General features: G+C 37.4%; 1 protein-coding gene across 1 annotated transcript in view; it reads right to left on the bottom strand.

Annotated features, from left to right (window-relative positions):
• Positions 1–22,841, bottom strand: part of SLC35D2 (solute carrier family 35 member D2) — a 78,136-nt gene that overhangs the window by 32,152 nt on the left and 23,143 nt on the right. Inside the window, exons 6-11 of the mRNA XM_029203444.1 lie at positions 20,049–20,116; positions 14,093–14,164; positions 13,049–13,117; positions 8,593–8,695; positions 7,193–7,285; positions 1,807–1,874 (exon numbers count right to left, since the gene is read on the bottom strand). Of these exons, the coding sequence (XP_029059277.1) occupies positions 1,807–1,874; positions 7,193–7,285; positions 8,593–8,695; positions 13,049–13,117; positions 14,093–14,164; positions 20,049–20,116 (473 nt within the window). The remainder of the gene's footprint in view (positions 1–1,806; positions 1,875–7,192; positions 7,286–8,592; positions 8,696–13,048; positions 13,118–14,092; positions 14,165–20,048; positions 20,117–22,841) is intronic.

Here is a 22,841-nt window from a genome sequence, read left to right as displayed (position 1 = left end):
TTTCCCCCTTTGGAAAGGGGAGAAACTGGGTACAGAGTGATAAGGGGATTTGAGCCAGGCAGGCATCAGAGCAGCACACAATAGGTACAAGATCAGGGTGCTTCAGGGCAGAGACCATTGCAAAACAGCACTGTCTGTAAACTGAGCCCTGGGCCAAACCCCAAGTGAGAAGGGACACTAGCCCACTGAGGCCAGACCCTCAAAAAGGCCAGAGTGGCCCAGGTCAGGGGCACACCTGGCTACCAACTAGACTAAAAACAATTTGTCCCTGCAGGAAAGTTTCTCAAATTCCTATTTTCAGTCCACAGGACTGATTAAGATTAAATAATATGCTCACAAATCACAGGTCACCAAATACACAAGAAAGCAAACCATAATGATACTCACAAACTAGATATTTAGTCAACCAACTACATATTTAGATTCTCAAGAACTGCAGACATTGGAATCGTCAGATGCAGAATACAGAATAGCTATGTGTGTAATATTTAAAGAAATAAAAGGTACAGTCTCAAAGATGACCAACAAAAGAATGTTAAGAATGAACAGACAAGTTTGAAAACAAACTGTGGAACTTTTACAAATAAAGTAAAAATTGTTAAAATCAAAAACTCCAGCAGGGAGGGGCAAGGTAGGGGTAGGGGATTAAGAGGTACAAAGTATTATGTATAAAATAAGTAAGGTACAAGGATATACAGTACAACACAGGGAATATAACCAATATTTTATAATAACTCTAAATGGAATATAACCTTTAAAAACTGTGAATCACTATGTGGTATACCTGAAACACATAATACTGTACAGCAGCTATACCTCAATAAAAAATAAATTTTAAAAAAACCTCCAAAAAACAGGTTAAACATTAAATCAGACACAGCTAAAGAGAGAATTACTGAACTTGAGGATATACATAAATATTTTTACTGATGTGATTACGTTACTGCAACTAAGATCAAGTTTAAGAATTGAAGAGTGCTGATCAAAGACTCATGAATTGTCTTAGTTCATTTACACACAATGAAAATTACAGTACTAGTAATGTAAAAAAATAAGGGGGAATTCATCTTTCTTCACAGGAAAAATCTTTTGACAAATAATTCCAAGACAGTCATTCAAAGACCCTTTCTTATGGGATAAGACACAGGTGCTTGTGTATACATGGAGCCCAGTCCAGGAAGGATACTCCAAACAGCAGTTGCTTCTGGAGAGGAAAACTGCAGTGCCACAAGGCAGGGAAGAAGGGAAGGTGGCTTATGTTCCCTATGCATCCTTTTGCAGCTTTTGTATTATTTACTAGTTGTATGTATTATCTATTCACGAAAAGGACTTTTCAAGTTTGGGGAACATATAAAAAGACAAACTGCATGGCCACTCAACAGGAAGCTATACCTAAGGAAAATTTTAAGAACAAAAGCCTAAAATTATTGGGCAATATAATGGCCTGGGCATCTCTCCTCAGAAAACACCCTGAATATAACAGGTACAACACTACAGATAATGGTTATTTCCAAATATTTATGTGAGGTGAGAACCTTGGGACATTGTGACAAAGACTAAAAAACACATTTGAATTTGATAGGGCTGCTGATTTCAAACTAACTTTCAGAAATCAATATGCAACATCATATTTTGGAGGTCACATTTAGCATGGGTCCCAATCCACTCCTCTGCTGCAGTGCTACTTTTCAGTAGAAGTTGGAGAAGCAAAAAGGGATTTTGACAGAGCAGACGGAATGTATATTTTGATTTGACTTGTTAAGAGATACCATAGACCAAAGCTTCTTCTTATCTATGGCTTCTTACCCCAAAAAACAGGAAAGAAGAAACTGTATGATAAATAGAACATTCTTCCATTGGTTGAATTCAGTAGCCTATTATCAAAAAGAAAGAAAACTAATGGTTAGATTAATAATACTGGTTTTACCAGTGTGTACACTCTAGTACAAATTCCAGTTTCGCAAACAGAAAATACAGTTTCAAAAATCCTGGGTAATACCAGCTGTGTGACATTGGGCTAATTATTTTTCCTCCCTGAACCTCAGGCTCATTTTACAAATGGGGATTATTTTTTAAAAAACTTCCTCAAAAGGTCAATGTGAGGATTTAATGAAATTGTTTAGAAACTTACAGGTGGCAAGAACAAAATGACAGCTATTATTGCTGTGGCTATCATTAAATCTTTACTAATTTGTAGTCATAAAATCAGCGTTGTGTTTTTAATAAATAATATTAAAAGAAAGTTTATTATAAATTTAATAATGCTGGCAAGACTAAGAAAACTTAAAGTTCATAAACTGTTTTCAAGAATTTGCACAAGAGGAAAAAAAAAAGGGAATTCCCTGGCGGTCCAGTGGTTAGGACACAGAGCTTTCACTGCCAGGGCCCAGTTGCATCCCTGGTTGGGGAACTAAGAGCAGCCAAAAAAAAAAAAGAATTTGCAAACGCTTAGGAAGTATCATGAACAAATAAACTATTGTGTGCTATTTACAAAGCAATCAAGTAATTGGGGTAGAGGAGCTGGTAGACAGAGAAGTTTAAGGCAGCTTCTGCTCTTAGGTGAGAAAATAAAAACCCTTTTCAGGTAACAATAAAAAGGAGTATTTTATTCATGATTTGTCCCTTGCCTGCGTCCAAAAATGACTTTACGGTGACTCAAGACTATATGTAAGTACATGCTGAATACATGATTAAATATAAATTCTATTCACTTTCTATTAAGCAATACTTTGTTAGCCAAGTTTTAGTAACTTTGGAGATTTAAAACTATTTAAATCTTTCTTAAGTTTAAATCTTAAGTTTATAGTTCAAATTTTTAAACCAATTAAAGTGGAATTCTCTTCTCTGATTACACTTTACTGTCACTGTTTCATTAGTAACACTTTGACCACCTCTTATGAAAAAATCCACGTTAAATGTTGATAACTGCCAAACATGGTTGATGGGTACATGGGATTTGTTATACTATTCTCTTTCCTTCTGAACAGGTTTGAAGGTTTTCATAATAAAACTTTCTTTTTAACACTTACTTGTGAAATAAAAAATATAATAAATATAAATCTGTCTTACTGGCAAGCCCCAAGCTGACCAGAGGGTCATAAAACATCCAGGACACTTTATACCAAGAGAGTCAAAGATCAAAACCAAACAGAAACTTATGGAAAACGTTCTGTGTCTGAAAAATTAAATAAGATTGTGAATAAGAGCAAAGCATATGCCCCAAACTTCAAACCAAAGGTAGGAAAACACTTATTTACTCAAAGAACTGGGAGTATTTATGAAAACAGTATACAAAAACTATATATTCTTGATACCACATAAACCATTGAGAGCTATGTAGTAATTTTCATAAAAATACTTGGATTCATTGCCAGCCTAAATTTTGATAGATTTTAGTTTTATTTTGTTTCTTTAATAATGATGAGGCTCTGCTGGTGGCATTTTAAAAAGTCATGTGGCATGACATTTATTTGAAAACATAGAAAATAAAGATGAGTAACAATATTAAGTACTTCCTCCTTTAGACTCACTATTGCTATGAAAATATGTTGGAGTGTGAATCTTTTTCACTTTTCATTAATGTGTTTTTTAATCAGAAAAAAAGTCCTATTATTTATCCCTATTCATCAACTGCAACACACTAAATGTACCTTGAACTTATTGCAATGATTCAAATAACTAAAGAAAGTTCACCCACTATTTTCCAGGGGCCTAATTTGTTAACAAGAGGAGCTGGCATTACTGACTTTGTCAATCACAGATAGAATCAAGGTGCTATTACCAGATCTGCTGACTGTGTTAAGTCGATGACTGTGTAAGTCCAAGGTCCAAGAGTGAACCCCCAGTACAGTGAGTCACACACACGAGTCTTAACACAATCTCTGACCCCCTACAGTCAACCGGGAATAATGACTCATCCAAGTACTCCTTCCATTAACAAGGGAAGTTAACCTTTCACTCGAATTCCTCAATTAACTTTCAATACAATCAAACCAAACTTGGCAAATAAAATGCAATTTTATATTGCAGACTAACACACCTAATTATGTAAGTTCACTACTTTTTTGTATTTGGTTCACAGTCTAAAATGGATTCAGCCATGGTTAAAAGTGACCAACTGGAAGAAATTCATAGTGATTCAATGAACACAGAGCAAAACAACATTAGTAGTGAAAAATCTTACTATTTTTTCCTACAGAGTTTTTTAAATTACTGGTTACAGTGTTATCTCTTTTGGCATCTCTTATCATATAATAATTTTAAATTAGAGCCAAATTTTTAACTTTATGGTTTTCGTATCTTTGTCATCTTATAGAAAGCCTTCTCTTAACAGTCTCTTACAGAAAATAAATGTATTTTTCTGATTATAATTTTTCTTATAAACTTTTAAATTAAATCCATATATTTAGCTCTGATCCATCTGGAATTTCAGTGAATAGTTATCATTGCTGGGGCTCTCAGGTAACTATAGTAACTTCTGTTTGAAATCTTAAGAGACTGATCAAATGGAAGAGGCTAGATGGGTAAATACTGAGATATTCCAGCATCGAAAGCCAGAATAGGAGCATAATGTTCTCCTAGAACACCAGGATTGAATAAGTTAAGGTAAATGTTAGGCCTCTTATACTTTCTAAGCTCTAAGTGATAGGTTATAGTTTTTATCATATGTGAAGGAAAGAAACAAACACTTTTCATATACTGATACAAATTAAAAAATTGAGGGGCTTCCCTGGTGGTGCAGTGGTTGGGAATCTGCCTGACAATGCAGGGGACACAGGTTCGAGCCCTGGTCCGGGAAGATCCCACATGCCACAGAGCAACTAAGCCCGTGCACCACAACTACTGAGCCTGTGCTCTGGAGCCTGTGAGCCACAACTACTGAAGCCTGTGTGCCACAGCTACTGAAGCCCATGAGCCAAGAGCCAGTGCTCCGCAACAAGAGAAGCCACCGCAATGAGAAGCCTGCACACTGCAAGGAAGAATAGCCCCCGCTCACCGCAACTAGAGAAAGCCTGTGCGCAGCAACTAAGACCCAACGCAGCCAAAAATAAATAAATAAAATTCTTTTTTTAAATTGAGATTACAGCGGATGATGTGTTTCTAGAGCCAGACAGCCCCCTGGATCTATCACTTACTGTCCTTGGAAAGTTTTTTAAACACTGTGCCCTAGATTCCTTGTCTATAAAATGGGGATAATAATAGTACCTTCTCCTCAAGCTACTGTGGGAATGCAACGAGACAGTTCATGTAGAATACTTCAAACAATGTCTGATAGAATAATTCCTCAATAATTATTAGCTATTTTTACTATTACTTGAGAAAGTATAGTAATTCTGCATGGTAATCATTACAAGCAGGTGGCAACTTCTGAAAGCACCATGCTATAAGTTTGTAAGTCAACGATTTAAATGTGGACATACATATTCCTACTGAAATGCTGTTATAAATTATTAACATAATACATGTAGTCTATTTTCAAAAGGTACCTAAAATTCAGTTTCTGGTCACTACGCCATTTATAACATTGTTCCCATAGGGAAATGTGCTTTTAGTTTCAATCAGGTGTTCTAAGAGTTCCTAGAAGTTTCTAGATTTCTCTTTCTAGAAATAAATATATATCTGAAAGGCTATAAAGTACCAGAATCTCAGAAGAGATAAACTCCAGAGACTCAAAAGAAAAACTCATTTTTATGATAATGAAAAGAGACAAGCCAGTAGGACGTTGAGGGCTCATAATTTCACCTTGTTTATGTAATGCTGCTGACACTAAACTGGTTTAATTGATGGTAGCTGAAAAATAAATAATGTGCTTTTAGATATTCTGCCCTGTTCATCATTGCTAGAGGTATACGGGGTGCTTGCTTTAACTTCCAATATTCTGAACTAACAGTGAGGCCCAGGTTCACACACTGAGACCCCTTTAATCAAAACTGGGGTTTCTTGGTAGTTTTCAATATAAACATATGGAAATGGATGTTTACCCCTGGGGACATTGCTGCTAAGCCGGTCAACCTTTCTCTTGTTCTGAGAAAGGAACTGTACAAGGGAGAAAGTATAGTTCTGAGAAAGAACAACGAGCCCTGACATTCACCCCAGGAGTCCCCGGAATCTGAAAGCTTCTAAAGTCATTCAAACCCCTAAAAGGTGACAAATGGGATTGACGCTCAACCCGTGTGCACCACACAACCATGCTGACTGTTAAATACAGAAATGCTGTCAACGTCTGCCGCTGGGGTGGGGGCGAAGGTGGGGGACTGTGAACCCCACCCCCGGCCCAGCAACAACAACAGGGTCAATGCAGGTTAATGCCCAGCCCACGGTGTGGAGGGAGACGTCTGTGGGAGAGGCCAGAGGCCACACTAGACCAGGAGTTTGCCCAGCACACCTCGTTTCTCACATGAACTTAAAGTGGTTTGTCTGGTAACTTTCTGAGCCCGCACATTTCAAGGTAGCCATGCGGATGTTACGGGGTGAACATTCACTCTTCCTAAGAGATACCCACCCCCTAACTGGGCCTCCCATCCTTCTACTAACTTATCATTTTATTTGTCTCTGACAGGTGTACAGCAGATAAGGTGAACAGGGCAAATACCAAAAGAACAAAACTTTCTCAAAATTCAAATGTAGATCCTGGAATATTTAGAGGCAAATGCCATGATGTCTGGGATTTACTTTAAAATATTCCGGGGGGGGGGGGGGAAGTGAGAGCAGATGAGGGTAGATGAAATAAGAAGGGTGAAATGCCAAAAAGTGTTGAAGCTGTGTGACAGGTACATGAGAGTTCATTAAATTATTCTATTTTGTGTGTATTTTTCCAAATGTCCATAACAAGGGTAATAAATAAGTAAATCCATTTTTTAAAACTATCAAAATCCCCTTCAAAGTTAACTAGCTTTCTCAGGATCCCCATGCCAACAAAGGGGAAAGTGAGACTCACACTCAGATTTTTGTTGTTGTTTTGCAAAAAGCTTCAAGACCAGAGTTTTTTTGACTACTTCCTGCTACTCCCCACAGTTCTAAAGATAAATGCCAAGAAAAGGAAAGTGTCAAAGGTATTACTGGGCGTACCAAACATCTTGCTTTCGGAAATCCTAGTTACCTTTATACACTTTTTATTTCAGTAAGTACCACAGGTTAAATATTAAAATTTTAGACACTGCTAAGTAAGAATGAATGACTGTCATCAGCTCACCTGTCGAAGGTCTCCAGTAGAGACACTAATGATAAGAGTTGGGATAATCATGAAGCAGGCATTGTAGAAAAGCACTCCATATTTCCCTAACTCCTGCAAAAACCAAGAAAACTCCGCTCAATTTTAGAAATATGAAGCATCAGACTTCCTGGAGCCATTTATTTTATTTTATTTTCCCCTGAAGCTAATTACACAACCATGTACTTATGCAGAGTTAGAACATGCATTCTGACCAGCTCTGTATTGGAATATTTTCAGCAAATTTCTGATGTAAAATGCTTCATCTCAAGCGTACTGTGATTTCCAAAAAAAAATTTGCTCTATCCGAAAAATGACGGATAAAGTGGAAGGAGATGGATGGACTCCGAGGTTCCATCCATCTCTAACATTCTAATTGTTCTTTTTTTAAAAGCATGCTATTCAAAATGGGAAATGTGGAACAAAGTAAACAGCATTAACAATATTAATATAAACAGAACTCCTTAAAAAACATCTGCTCTTTCTATTAAGGAACAGCAGGGTTAAAACACCAGGTATCTTGTTTTCCAATCTTGCATAAATTTAATTTTCGTTAGAGGCTACATCCGCCACTTTCCATACAGGGTGACACACTGTGATTCTCAAAAGACAGCAAAACCAGTTTTGTAAAACTGCCACCATTAAAAACCAAACGGTAGTGCAGAAAAATACAGCGCAGATAAAAAACAGCTCACAGGAATAAGCCTGTCCATCAGAGAGAACACCCTCACTCAACACAAAGAACTTGGAACAAAGAAACATATGCCTGGCCCATCCTCCAGAGCTTCCTGCACAGCTTGGGGGGTGGGGGGGGGGCGGTGAGGGCTGGGAGCTCTGACCTGAGGGCAGCCACAACGAAGGAAAGCTCATCCGCCCACCAGCCCCTCGTGACAGGACCTTATAAATTATCCATTCCAGTCATCTCATTCCACAGGTGAGGAAACCGAGGTTTGGAGAAGTGAAGGTTCCAGGTCACAATAACCAGTCAGCAGCAAAACTTGAATCTGTAACCCACATCTCCAGACTCTCAAACTACAGCTGCTTTCAGAATACTCCTGACTTCACACTGGTCACTGAGGATGATGGTAAAAAAAACTTCTAATTTTAATTTGCCTTTCAAAATAATCCCCTTTCTATATAGTATTCTGACTTTGCATCTAAAATAGTGCCCATTTTTCCCTTCCTACCTAATTTTCACCCAAACTTTGCAAGACAAGGAGTAACAAGAACCTATGCAGACAAGATAATTAAAAAGAAATTAGTAATCTGTAGATCATAACATGTAAATTAAATTACATGTCATCTTTACAAGTTCATTTTTTCATGTAATTTCAGTGGCCAGATGACAAAGCCTAAAAGCTAAAGGAGTGAAGATCTGGTACCTTTGGGTCCATTTTCTGTTTGGTATAAACACCATTCGCTGCTGTGAAGATATCATTCAGGAATACAAAAATATAGCCTTCCAAGTTAAAAGCAAGGTCAGAACTGGGAGGGAGAACACAGAGGAGAATGATTACTCAGAAACTCACAACTTGGCCTCAGACACTCTCTGTTTCATCTTTCCTAATCAAATCCATTTGTGACGCTAGTAACTACCTTTTCTCTGGCATATTTTCCCCCTGTATGGTGATGAATGGTTAATTCTTCTGCCCTGTCCCCAGACAAAAACAAGACCAGGCCTTCAGGAGGCTTAAACTTAATCACAACCGCTTAAAACCAGAGGGACATTAACCATCTTCCTTTGACTGCAAAGCCATTCTTTTGCTAACTGGTAAAGAGGAATGATTTGTTCAACCCACCTGTGGCTTATTGTAGCAAATAGGGCCTTCCCCAGAGTACAGCCCTCCGGGGACAGCTGAGCAGTGACATGGTAAAGGGGTCAAATGAGGAACTGACACCTCCATCTGGTCCCCACTCACGTCATCCACTAGCACCCCCACTATCCTGTCCATCAAAAAGGCAAGGCAGGGATCCATTCCTTCTCTGCAACTCCTCTAAGGCCCCTTTCTTCCCATTCTTTGAAGCATCTTCTCTTCAATTTCCATTTTAAATAAATAACACTAGTATAAAAATGTTTGGGGGGAATATGGCAAAGGGAGGAGAGAGTGAACAACAGCTAGGCCAGATGTGATGCATTCACCTTCACTTGACCTTGCAAACAGTACCACACCCATGTCCAAATTCATAAGTATATATTGTCAAGAAGGTTTCCTTTACCCTCTTTGGGTCAGTGTCTGGGGGCCTGTGAAGTTAACTGACAACAGGCAGAATAACGGGGGAAAAAAATACAAATTGTTTTAAATATTTTACATGCACAGGAGTTCACAGAAAAGAAATGAAACTCAAAGAAGTGGTCAGACTCTGGGGCTTAGATACCATTTTAACAAAAAAGAGGGTTTGGGTGTTAAGGAACAAATAAATTGTGGGAAAGGGACTAGGAAATACATAGGGGAAACTAATGGAAGATAAGGGTTATTTTAATAAGGTTTGTTTATGCAGATTCATCTAGATGCTTACTCTCTGTCTCTGGTGATAAGAATCGCTTTCCTATTTCAAGTACAGGACCAAGGGACACCTTCACAAAGGCAAATTTATGGTCTACTTTTAGGCAGAAAAGGGAGGGCAGAGAACTCTTCCCACATCTATTGATTCTCAATTGCCTTCAACTCAAAATAATGTTTATGCCAAAGTGGCATATATTGGAGTGGCATATCCTTATCCCCTTCAGTATCAAAATAAGATTATTTCTAACCAAAGAGAAGGAAATAGGTAAAAATTGCATCAAAATCTGAATGCAAATTAAACCAGATTTTGCTTGAGGCTTCCACTGGCATTATTTACCTACAAATATATTTGTGAGAATATAAATTAATTTTAGATCATCATAAATCATAATTCTCTGGCTCAATCACAATAGAATCTCTGAAAATAAGGGCTTTCCAGATCTTTCCTACCCACATTCAGCTCAGTGTTAAGAAGTGTCTGCCATTCCCTAAGATGGCAAAGAGATGAATGAGCAAAAAAGTGAGGTACCTTTCCATCCAGAGGAATGGAAAGGAAGTGTTACTCACTTCCTCAGGGAGCCTAAGGGGAACTCTTGGAGTTTTCAGGTCTCCTACTTGAGGGGGCCAGGAATTCCCAACATCATTTGTTTAGGCCAGTAGTGAAAGCACAGACGTTTGATAAGAATTTACTTGTGTTATAAATGGGAGCAGATTCATGGTCAACCCGTGTGATTGTCATTTAGGGCTGTTCACAGACATTATATTTCAACTTTTGCTGGCCATGTGACTTGCTTTGGCAAACACAATGTAAGAAGAAGTAACACGTCACTTCCAGGGAAAAGCTTGGAGAGCCAGCAGACAATTCCCCACATGCCTTCTTCCCTTCTGGATGAGCAAGGAAACCCCCTTTAAGGCAGAGGTTCCATCCCCCTGGGTCCCTAAGTAGCTACAATGGGCAGAGCACTCCCACAGCATTCACTGATGTTAGTATGCATCTGGAGTGTGAGCAGAACATACCTGGTATGTTAAACAACCACGATGTAGGGGCTATTTGTTACAGCTGCCTAAACTGGCTCATCTGTTACCTGCATTTGATGAGTTAATTTGAGTGAGAGCAGAGAAGGGTGCGGTGACAGCTGGGCTGCAGCTAAGAACTGTGCTTGTTACCCACAGGGATATTTTCCATTCTGTGGGTGCTGAGGAAGGGGAAAGCCGAGAATTACTATTCCAAGCTGGCTCTTGGGTAAAAGTTAGAAGTTTTGGGAAACACTACTTACCCTTTCAGCTCACCAGAGTACCACCTATGAGCTGAATTCCTACTAACTGCTTCTGGAGATGTGCTTTCATACACACAGAGTCTGAAGTGCCATGCCTCATCAAAGACTTACATTTTTATAAACCAATTTTTGTAAAAGTCTTCAACTGGCTCTAAGTTAGTGGTTTTCAAACTGAGCTCCAAGAAACCTAGAAGAGAGAGGCGTCCCTGGGGAGACCTCAGCCCTGTGGGAGGAAGGCACTTTCAACAGGGCACCTCCCTTTTTTAGCTACTTCATGCATATGTTTTGTTTGAACAAAAGTCTTCATGATCAAAACAGGCTCTAAGTGTGGCTGCTTAATGTCTGTACCAGCACCATATCAGGCATGAAACACAGCACTGAAACCAAACAGGCCAGCTTTAAGGGGGATGAGCTCAGCCACAGCTAGAATTGGAGAAGAGGAAGTTACAGATAAAAAAGGCAAATAATAAACCCTGGTCTAGGCAAGGGACTAAACACATTTATAACAATAATAAACATCATTATTATTGCTAATATCTGTCACCAGCTGGCATGCTATATCTTTAATCAATTTCTTTTGCTTATTATCTGTTTCCACCAACCTGAATGAAAGCTCCATGAAGGCAAGGATTGTCTTGTTAACTGCTGGATTCCTCAGCACATAGAATGATGCCTGGCATCTAGTAAATGCTTCAACATGTTTTTGTTGAACTTGACCACGAACTAGTGTAAATCCTGGTTTATTATTATCTCATTTAATTCTCATAGTGATGCTATTAGGTGGATGATATTCTAATCTGCACTTCACGGTCAAAATAACTGGGGCACAGAGAGGTTAAATAGCTTGTCCTTGGTTATATAGCCAGTAAGTGAGGAGACTAGAATAGGGTTCCAGACATCCTGGCTCTGTAGCCCACAACTTATTTAATTTGCAATTAATGATCCAGAACTCTTGTTTCTAAATGAGTTAATGAAACTAGTTTAACTGAAATTCCTCCAACTTTTTCTTTCTTCCTTTCATTCACATAGGTTTTTCTTTTCTATTACAGTCATCCCTCCATATCCACGGGGGACTAGTTCCAGTACCCCACACCCCCACGCCCTCTACATGCAGGTACCCAAATCTACGGATGCTCAAGTCCCTTATATAAAATGATGTGCAGCGTCTGCATATAACCTACATAATCCTCCCATATACTTTAAATCATCTCTAGATTACTTATAACACCTAATACAATGTAAATGCTATGTAAATAGTTGCCAGTGCACAGCGAATCCAAGTTTTGCTTTGGGGAATCTTCTGGTATTTAAAAATATATATATTTTCGATCCACGGTTGGTTGAATCCACAGATGCAGAAGCCTTGGACACACAGGGCCAACTGTATCATTTATACCTTATAAATGAGGAAACTGAGGCACAGAGAGGCTAAGAAATAGCTGACAGAAGTTCAGTTTCAAACCAAGGAAGGTAACTGCACACATGCTTTAACCACTATGCTAATAAAAGGAGTCCGAGCGCCTGCTTTCAAATGCAAACTTGGAGCCCTTATTCCTGGTCAGGTATATTAATGAATAAGATAGTAGTCATGCACTGGTATTGGCTCATGTCCCAAACATTTAATGAGAGTATTCCATCCTTGGAAATATTGACCAATAAGGCATCACACGATGATAAAACAAATCAGCTTACAAGGGCTTTATAAATCTGTTATTCTTAGTCAAATGCCTAAGAACTTTTCAAAATTCTTTGTAAAATTTTTATATTGAAGACAAACATTCAGTAATAAACGTATACAGTTTACTCCTTTTATGAAGAAAAGCTGTATTAATACCTTGTAATGCTCACTCTATATATTTCTCAGAAATGTTCTGGCCAACTTGGAACCCAGTTTGACTTTCACAGGAACACATGGGGATTCCACTAACATCAACAGATTTGTCTCTTGGCTGCTCAATTCAACTGCAGCCAGATGGAAAATGAAAAATGAGGAGGGGGCCAGGCCTATTGTCAAAGACACAAAGGAGTTATTGAGCAGAAATAGTCCAAAGTCTTACCCAGCTGCTATGAAAGCACCAAGAATGATGGCAAAGACACTGACAATGATGTTCAAGGAATACTGTTTCCTGTAATAAATAAATAGTGGATGGATAGATAGGTAGGCAGACAGATGGATAGATGGATAGATAGATAGATAGATAGATAAGGAAAGGAGGAGGAGAGGAAAAAATATAGATTATATTTTTAAATAAACTGCAAATAGACATTGTTAACAGTTTTATAGCTAAAATCTAATGGACAATGCTTTATGTAAAAAGAGTACTAAAGGTACCTTAAATGGATTAGGAAATCAGACCAAATTTACTTTATTTCTTAAGTAGTTGTCTTAATCTAATTACAAATGTATTTTCTCTGTTCTCACTAGAAAGACGCTGGGACAAAATGCAGAAGAGCTCCTGCTGGTGGGTCTAGTTGGTATGTACTTTAATCAAGCATGCAAAGATTAAGATAAAATTCAATAGTAAAACTTAAAACACTGGGCCATCATCCAAATTTCATCATTAAATAGTCTCCACAGCAAAATCAAGAATCACCTTCTTAGATGTCAGCCTGAGCATTTTTATGAGAAATTTTTAAACCAACATTATAAAAATTAATTTATTCTGATGTTACATCATACTTACTGCATCAGAATGAATTTTCCCTGATTTTCTGCTACTCCTATTCTATACTATATATGTGGACAACTTTTCCTCTACATTCCAAAATCAGTGTATATTCCATCTGGCTCAAGAAACAGATTTACATCTGTTTTGGGGTTGTTGGGGTTTCTTTTTATCATTTTTGACCACACACACACATTTTATTTATCTAATGTAGAATTATAATTGTTTTTAAAAAACACTCATTACATTCTTAGGGAATCATGGAAATAGGAGACTGCTTTTAAGTGAACAAACCATTTGCCCTTAAGTTATTGCTACTAGCACTTCAAATCAACTATTTGAAAAGATGACTAGATGTTGAGAATTTGCTAGGTAAAAATAATGTGGGGGTGTGGGGAGAGGACACCAGAGGAAAAGAAGAAAAACAAAAATCACCCGAGTATGATGGTTTCCAGGAGTAAAGTAAGTGGAATGGTAAATTTCCTGAGCACGGTGAACATCGGCAAGCTGTCAGGAAAAGATTCAAGTATAATATCATCAGACACCAAGTACTTTTTTAATGCCTTACATTTTAATTAAGCCCATTAATTTTCCAAATTAAATATAAGGAATTAACCTTAATTATCACACATGCTACTAATAAGTCATATTAAATAATAAAAAGAAATGGAGATTTAATAATTTTATGCCACTTTTACTTACTAGCAATTCAAAACATCATACTATCCAACTACTATAAAGTTTGTGCTAAAAGATTATATGCAGTGTGAACCAATACAGCCTTTGACAAATCAAGTTGGGACTATGTGTGGACAGTCATTAAATGGTCCTAACCTAGGACCTAATTACTTCTTGCTGGGAAACTTACCCTAAGATAATAACCCAAAGGAAAGAAAAAAAATCATGTACACAAACACGTTCATTGCAGTAATGTCTTTGGGAAAAACATCAGAAACAACCTGAGTATCAGACAAGGCAATGATTAAATAAATTATGATAAATCCACTTGAGGGAACATTATACATTAATTCTATAATATAAAACTTTACCACTCTTCGAAAACGAATATTAAATAAATCAAGGAGGTGACAAAACTATGTAGAGTCTACAACTGTAATAAAATACATTCTGTATATGGAAAAAGACTGAAAGTGAGTATTTAAAATAGTATGTTAGAGGATAAAATTATGGGTAATTTTTCCCTAAAACTTTATGTAATGAGACCACATTCACTGCCTTTCAAAAATACTTATGAACCTTTCACCCACTCTCAAAACCCAGAGATTCCAGGACACAGTTCAATGCACAGCCACAGACTGCCAGGGCTGGAAAAACCCACCTCCATCTGCTTCCAATGTGACCCTGAGAAGATGGTGACCAAAGAAAGGAAAGCCAGAACCACAGCGTTTGTGGGGTGGGGTGGGCAGCTCCTCCTGACCAGACCTGAGGAGGGGTTTCACACTACAACCAGAGAGCAGTGCAGAAAGAATTTTCAGGAACTTCACTTAAAAATGTCTTATGAGACTGGTCTGAACTGCCTTTTTCAAAGCAAGACAAAAAAAAAAAGTCTTATTATTTTCCATTAAATTCAAAAAGTATTCTTAGATGATGCCTTTTAAAAGCAGATAAGGGGAATTCCCTGGCAGTACAGTGGTTAGGACTCTGCGCTCTCAGTGCCGAGGGCCTGAGTTCAATCCCTGGTCGGGGAACTAAGATCCCATAAGCCATGCAGCATAGCCAAGAAGAAAAAAATAATAAAAAAATAAAAGCAGATAAGAATACTGAATGGTAAAAAGCTGAATGTTCTTCCCCCTAAGATCAGGAATAAGACCAGGATGTTCACTCTCACCACCACATCTATTCCGCATGGTAGTTGAGGTTCTAGATGGGACAATTAGGCCAAAAAAAAAAAAAAAAAAAGTATACAGTTTGGAAAAAAGAAAAGAAAGTTGTCTCTATTTTCAGATGATATATACAGAGAAAATCCTAGAAATCCATTAAAAAATATTATTAGAACAAATGAAGTAAGTGTGCAGGAAACAAAATGAATATACAAAAATCAACTGTACTTCCATACACTAGCAATGAGCAATCCAAAAAGGAAATTAACAATTCCATTTATGATAGTATCAAAAAGAACAAAATTCTTAGGAATAACGTAACAAAACCAGTGTAAGAATTGTAATACACTACAAATTACAAAATATTGTTAAAAGGTGAAAGAAGATTAAATGGAAAGACACTCCATGTTATGGATCAGAGGCTTAATGTTGTTAAAATGGAAATACTTCCCAAATAAATCTATAGATTCAACACAGTCCTATCAAAATTTCAGCTGGCTTTTTTTCCCCCAGAAATTGACAAACTAATTCTATAATCAATGTGGAAATGCAAGAAAACCAGAAAGCCAAAACAATCTTGAAAAAGAAGAACAAAGTTGGTGGACCCAATTTCAAAACTCACTACAAAGCTACAGTTATCAGTATTATCTAGTACTAGTTTAAAGATAAACATTTAATCAAAGCAATAAGATTGAGAATCAAGAAATAAATCTTTCCAATTACGGTCAATTAATTTTCAACAAGGGTGCCAAGACAATACAATGGGGAAAGAACAGTCTTTTCAATAAATAATGCTGAAACAACTAAACATTCACATGCAAAAGCATGATTTTAGACCCCTACCTCACACTATATGGAAAAAATTATGTAAAAATATATCAAAGACCTAAATGTAGGAGCCAAAACTATAAAACTCTTAGATGAAAGAATAGGATTATATCTTCATGACCCTGGGTCAGGCAAAATTCTCTTAGACACAATACCAAAAGCACAAGCAACAATAACAAATATAAATATATCAGACTTCCCCAAAATGTTTATCTATTTTATAAATAGATAAACAACATGTGATAGATATATACAATAGAATACTATACAGTCTTACTAAGGAATGAAATTCTGATACATGCTACAACATGGATGAAACAAAAACATTATGCTAACTGAAATAAACTGGACATAAAAGGACAAATATTGTATGATTCCATTTGTATGAAATATCTAGAATAGGCAAATTCACAGACATAGCAAGTAAAATAGAGTTTACCAGGGCCAGGGGGATGGGGGAATGGGGCATTCGGTTTAATGGGTACAGAATTTCTGTTTGGGATGATGAAAAATTTCTGGAAATAGATAGTGGTGATGGTTGCTCAAGATTGCGAATATACTTAATGACACTTAACTGTCCACTTAAAAATAGTTAAAATGGTGAGTTTTATGTTATGTATATTTTACCTTAACGATTAACTGAATTTTTTAAAAACTTAGAACTTTTGTGCTTCAAAGTACACCATCAAGAGAGTAAAAAGACAATCCACAGATTAGGAGAAAATTTTGCAATCATATATATAATAAAGGACCTGTATCTAGAATACCTAAAGACTTAAAACTCAATAATAAAAAGATAAATAACCCTGTTAAAAAATGGGCAAAGGACTTGAATAGACATTACTCCAAAGAAGCTATATAAATGACCAATAAGCACATAAAAAGATGGTCAATATCATTAATCATCAGGGAAATGCAAATCAGAACCACAATAAGATACGACATCACAACCACTACGATAGCTATAATCAAAAAGATAGACAATAACAAATTTGGCAAGAATGTACAGAAATTGTAACCCTCGTACACTGCTGGTGGGAAAGTAAAATGGCACAGCCACTTTGGAAAACAGCTTGGCAGTTCCTCAAAATGTTAAACACAGAATGGCCATACCCCCAGCAATCCTACTTCTAGGTATAGACCTAATCAATAGCAATTCTGTTCTTCCACTTCATCAGGCCAAAGACCATGAAGGCATCCTGGTCTTTCTTTTTCTCATACCCTACATGTTATTCATCAGGATACTGTGTTAGCCCTTTCTTCTATATATATCCAGCACCCAGACTATGGCCTCAACCTCACACTAAAAATAACCAGGGGATCCTTGGAGAAATGGCAGGAAAAGTCCAAATAAATCTGGGACATCATGTGCCAGGAAGCAAGGAAGTAATCAAAGACTACTGGGGCTCTAGAACATAGGAGTCAACTCAAAGAGGCTCCCACTGACCTGAGATGGTATAATTTGAGCATCAAAAGAAGTATTTATATAATGAATTAAAACATTAAGTAAATGAAACAAATAGAATAATGGAACAGAATAGAGAGCCCAGAAATATACCCACACAAATATAGTCAACTAATCTTTGACAAAGGAGCAAATACAATTCAATGGAGATAGACTAGCCTTTTCAACAAATGATGCTCAAACATTTTGACATCTACACGTAAAAAAACCCGAATCTAGACACAGGCCTTATACCTTTCACAAAAATTAAGTTCAAAATGGATCGTATACCTAAATGTAAAACATAAACTTCTGGAAGATAATGTAGGAGAAAATCTAGATGGCCTTGGGTTTGGCAATGAGTTTTTAGATACAACACCAAAAGCACAATCTGTGAAAGAAAAAAATGATGGTGGAACTTCATTAAAATTAAAACTTCTGCTCTGAAAGACAGTGTTAAGAGAATGAAAAGACGAGCCATAGACTGAGAGAAAATATTTGCAAAATGCCTATCTCATGAGGGACTTGTTTCAAATAAATGAAAATGCATGAGTTAATAATGATGGTAAAAAACAAAACAAACAATAAACAACAACTCAATATTGAAGGTGACAGGACACTAATTTATTACTCTGAACATTTATAAATAAAGCTTTATCCTGCCTTTCCTGTATGATATGGTGAATGAAAGTTTGTATTTATTGAGGAAGTTTAGACAATTAATGTAGAAGGGGTGATATAGTTAGAAAATCATCATTTTTCAATTTGAAATGAAATAATGGATCCAGACAATGATCATCAATAGAGGCTAAAACCATTAGGGGAAAAATCGATGGGAAACATTCTAATGAAGGGACCAGACTGACCCCTTAAAATCATTAAAAGTGGAACTGATCCATTAAATATCATTAAAGGTGGGATAAAACATTATGTATCCCATGAGGTGATGCAGTAGAAGGAACCCAACATCACCAATAAACTGATGTTGCCTGAAAAATTGAATCTGAATCTGATCAAGCCTCTAGGACCAACTACCAGTCTATGGAAAATAGGGGAGAGAGAGAAACATACTACATGACACCACGTATAAGCAATCTTCCTTCCTTCCTCCTCAGTCTCACTTGCTGAAAGCCCCCACAGCACCCAAGAAGCCTTCATCTTACCTCTTCTGCTATGCATGTAGAGAAGTGTTGAAGAACACTTGTAATAAAGATGTTTGTAAGATCACTAAAACAAGAAGGCCTCATCTGCGAGGCAGAGACCCCCAGTGCGGCTGGGCAGCTATGAGGGTAACTGAAGGCATCCCCACGCTGCAGGTGGGCTCAGAGACAGGGCAAGAGGATATGTAGCAACACAGCAATAGCACCTACCACAGGGTGTTTTAATACAAATTTAAGACAATTAAGGAAAATTGCCTGTCCTAATCCCAGAAGGAAACAACAAAACAACTAAAATATGTAACTAAAAACAGTATTGGACATTTTGTTTTTCACAACAACCACAATCTGTCCTTTCCAAACAAGAGTGAAAGGCAACAGGCCTAATTTCACATTTCTCAGTTTTATATGTACTTTCTCCTTCTGGTCTACCTCCTACCTGCCACTTTTCTTCTCCCCCTATACAAACAGGTTTCCTTCCATTTCTGTCACCCTTTGGTCAGACTTTATTTTCCCATTATTCACATCTTTTTCATAAGGTTTGTCACCCTAATGTGTGTTCATTAGTCTACATATTTCACACCACGTTTTCCAATTTATAGGATGATTTGGTCTTTGTACACTTCTATTTTCATTTTTGCAGTGACTTTTAACAGAGTAGTCAAAGGACCATAAAATAAATGCAAATGCAGATTTCAGAAGTATACATCACATACGTGAAAATAACGTCTGTCATTTATTTTTCCTTCTACCAAGGCTGACCTACACCAAATCTGACAGAATATTCCTGCTTTTATAAAACTGTGATGAAACCAAAAGTTACACAGAACCATATTCGTATAAATGAATCTTTCTGAATAAATCATACCTTCTCTATCTTGATTTCTATAGATCTCACATTCTATCTTCAGACTTGAACATAAAGAAAAATATATCAGCTTTTTAACATTTCTAAAGCATTATCAAATTAAATTCAAAACTCTACCTTATTTTCTTAAATTATGGAATATTATTGTCTTCTATATGTAGCCCAAGCAATATCTTGAAAAATCAAAGCTGGTCTTTGTGACACTAAAAGCAAACGAGTGAAGACTCCGATCAACCATTAACCTGAACTCTACCTTAATTTACTTGTGCTTGATAATCCACTTATGTGGTTTCCAATGTAGAGGAGAGGCAGAGGAAACAGCTTCAATAAAAAAAGAAAGAATATTTGGTTAGTACTCCAATAACATTTTCTTTCATATATAAAAATGGTGACATTCACTCCCCATCAGTAAGCAAATCATTCTGAGTTCCTTTCCTTGCAATGACTATATTTTCCAGAATCCAGAACACATCATGACTTTCTCCATGTGATCAAAAAATAGTTAGGTAGGAAGTGATATCCATAATCATGGTGGTGGTGTGGAGGCTGGATAGAAATGGAAATCTTGACCTTGCCCACATTAGTAGACTATTTCCCTAAAAGAAAGCTCTGAACAAGCACCTCTCTTAGGTGGAGACCCCTAGCCAGGTTGGTGAGTTGAGGATGGGTGTTTATCGCTTATAAACTATATAAATATAGTTTATGAATGAGATTCAGAAGGCCATTGAAAAAGTGTGCAAACTTCTGTTATCTATGCATATATGCACTTTTCTGGACAAAGGAAAAGGTCTATATCCCATTGATGTGTCACACAGTTGGTGACACTTTCAAAAAGTTGTGTATACTGGCCACATTACTTTGGAGTTACTTTATTTGTTTTAAAGGCCTAGAATAATTAAATATCTACCAAGGTTAAACAATGTAGCTTGTACTTGAATTAGGTTTACCGAGCTCTGAGCTCCTGAATTATTTTCTGATTGTTAAGAGAAATATTATTCAGAACACACTGAAAAAGAGACAAAATGTAACACCTAGTCTTCCATAAACGAAAAAAAAATCCCTTCATAAGCTCATATGATAACTTTTAAGAACTTTTTAACTAATATAATACTTCATAGCTATCAAGATGAGTCCAACATTTCTTTTTCCACTAAAAAGACACTAAGCGTGCAACTCAGATATCTTTTGAAAGATACGCGCAGGCTCAGCGGCCAGGGCTCACAGGCCCAGCCGCTCCGCGGCACGTGGGATCTTCCTGGACCGGGGCACAAACCCGTGTCCCCTGCATCGGCAGGCGGACTCTCAACCACTGCGCCACCAGGGAAGCCCCTTTTGAAAGATTTTTAAATACTATGTGTCATCTGCAAAAAAGTTACAGAATTTCTTTATTAGGAGATTTGCTCAAGAAACATAAGCAGGATAATAGAGCCAGGACCTTCCCTTTTATTAATCAACATTGTAAATGAAAAATGTTTGGACCTGCCATATCAGTAAACAAAGGATGTTGCAGCCTGGTGGCTTGATAGCCACTACAGCCCCCCTGAAAGTGAGCTCTGAGGGAACTCAGGATGGAGACAAACGGGCTGCCCACTGCCAAGCCCTCACTGCCAAGCCCTCAGTCACTGCAGTCACCCCCATGGTGCACCCTGAGGAGACTCAGGATGGAAAGGAAGAGGATACTGGTCCCAGATAGCTAAGGTCACATCAAAGGAATAATTTCAATGAGCCCAGACTCTTGCATCTTCCCATACATAGAAAAGCACTAAATTCATTAGCTTGAGATACTATCTGGCTTTCTTTAACTAACAGTAATCTTTTGAAGTTCCAACTACCTGGTCATTTTTGCAAAAACTCCTGTATATGCTGGCCCTTCCCTCACCTCTTTGGAGCAGTCCCTCAGAGCTACCTGAGCTATCCGAGAGACTGCCTCCTCGGCTTAAGTCCTCGCTTTGTCCGCAAAATAAAACATAATTCTCAACTTTTACGTTGCACATTTTTTTTCAGTCAACAAAATTCTGGTTAACAGTGTACAACTGACTCAACAATCACACAGCTGGTGATATTACAACTTTAGAGGTTCTTAGGTGTTGAAGAGAATCAGTTGCCCCTATTTCCATATACAATTCAAAATAAAGACAGTACTGACTTCTAGTTTCTGGTAACCATGGGCTAAATTATTTGTGCTAATTCCCCTGCTGATTAATCAATGCGTTAATTAATCAACTTTATAATCTGATAAGCTAGCTATGCCTGTTTTGAATTCCAGGGGAACACTAAAAGAACTGAAACAGAGGAGTTCCACTGTGCATAATTAAACACTATAATTCACCAGTAAGATTTAACTAATTTAAAATTTTAGGCACCTATGGGAATTCCCTGGAGGTCCAGTGGTTAGGGCTCTGCACTTCCACTGCAAGGGGCACGGGTTCTATCTCTGGTCGAGAAACTAAGATCCCAAATGCCGCGAGGTGCAATCAAAAAAAAAAAAAATTTAGGCACCTAATCATACAGCCTCAAAATACATAAAACAAAACAAAAAACCTGGCAGAAATACCAAGAGAAATAGACTGTAGCAATATCTCTCTTCTCACATACTCTTAAAATGTGACTTTGACACTCCCTTCCATCCAGAGGTAGTGTCTATGTCCCTAGAGCAAAAGGCAACTGGAACACAGGAAAAAGGCATCTCAAAAAAACCTACAGCAAACCATACACTTAATGACGAAATATTAAAAGTTTCCCCTTTGAGATCAGACAAAAATGCCATTTCCATTTCTATCAACATTGCACTGTAGGTCCTGTGCTATACAGTATGGCAAGTAAAAGAAGTGAAAGTTAGAATGTTGCAGATACAAAGACAATATACAAAAGAAAGATAAAAATATGTACCTGAGAAGTGGAATATGTCCTGCCATATCAGTAAACAAAGGATGTCACAGTCACCAGCCATTGCAGCCACGACCTCTGCAGCCACAGCCTATGGTGAGCTGGTGAGCCCTGAGGAAACTCAGGATATGAAAACAAAGGATACTGGTCCCAGATAGCT

This window comes from Monodon monoceros, unplaced genomic scaffold, assembly GCF_005190385.1.
Source record: "Monodon monoceros isolate NGI ecotype Baffin Bay Population unplaced genomic scaffold, NGI_Narwhal_1 Super_Scaffold_5, whole genome shotgun sequence".
In the NCBI taxonomy this organism is placed as follows: domain Eukaryota; kingdom Metazoa; phylum Chordata; class Mammalia; order Artiodactyla; family Monodontidae; genus Monodon; species Monodon monoceros.
This window is presented reverse-complemented; position numbering and strand designations above follow the sequence as displayed.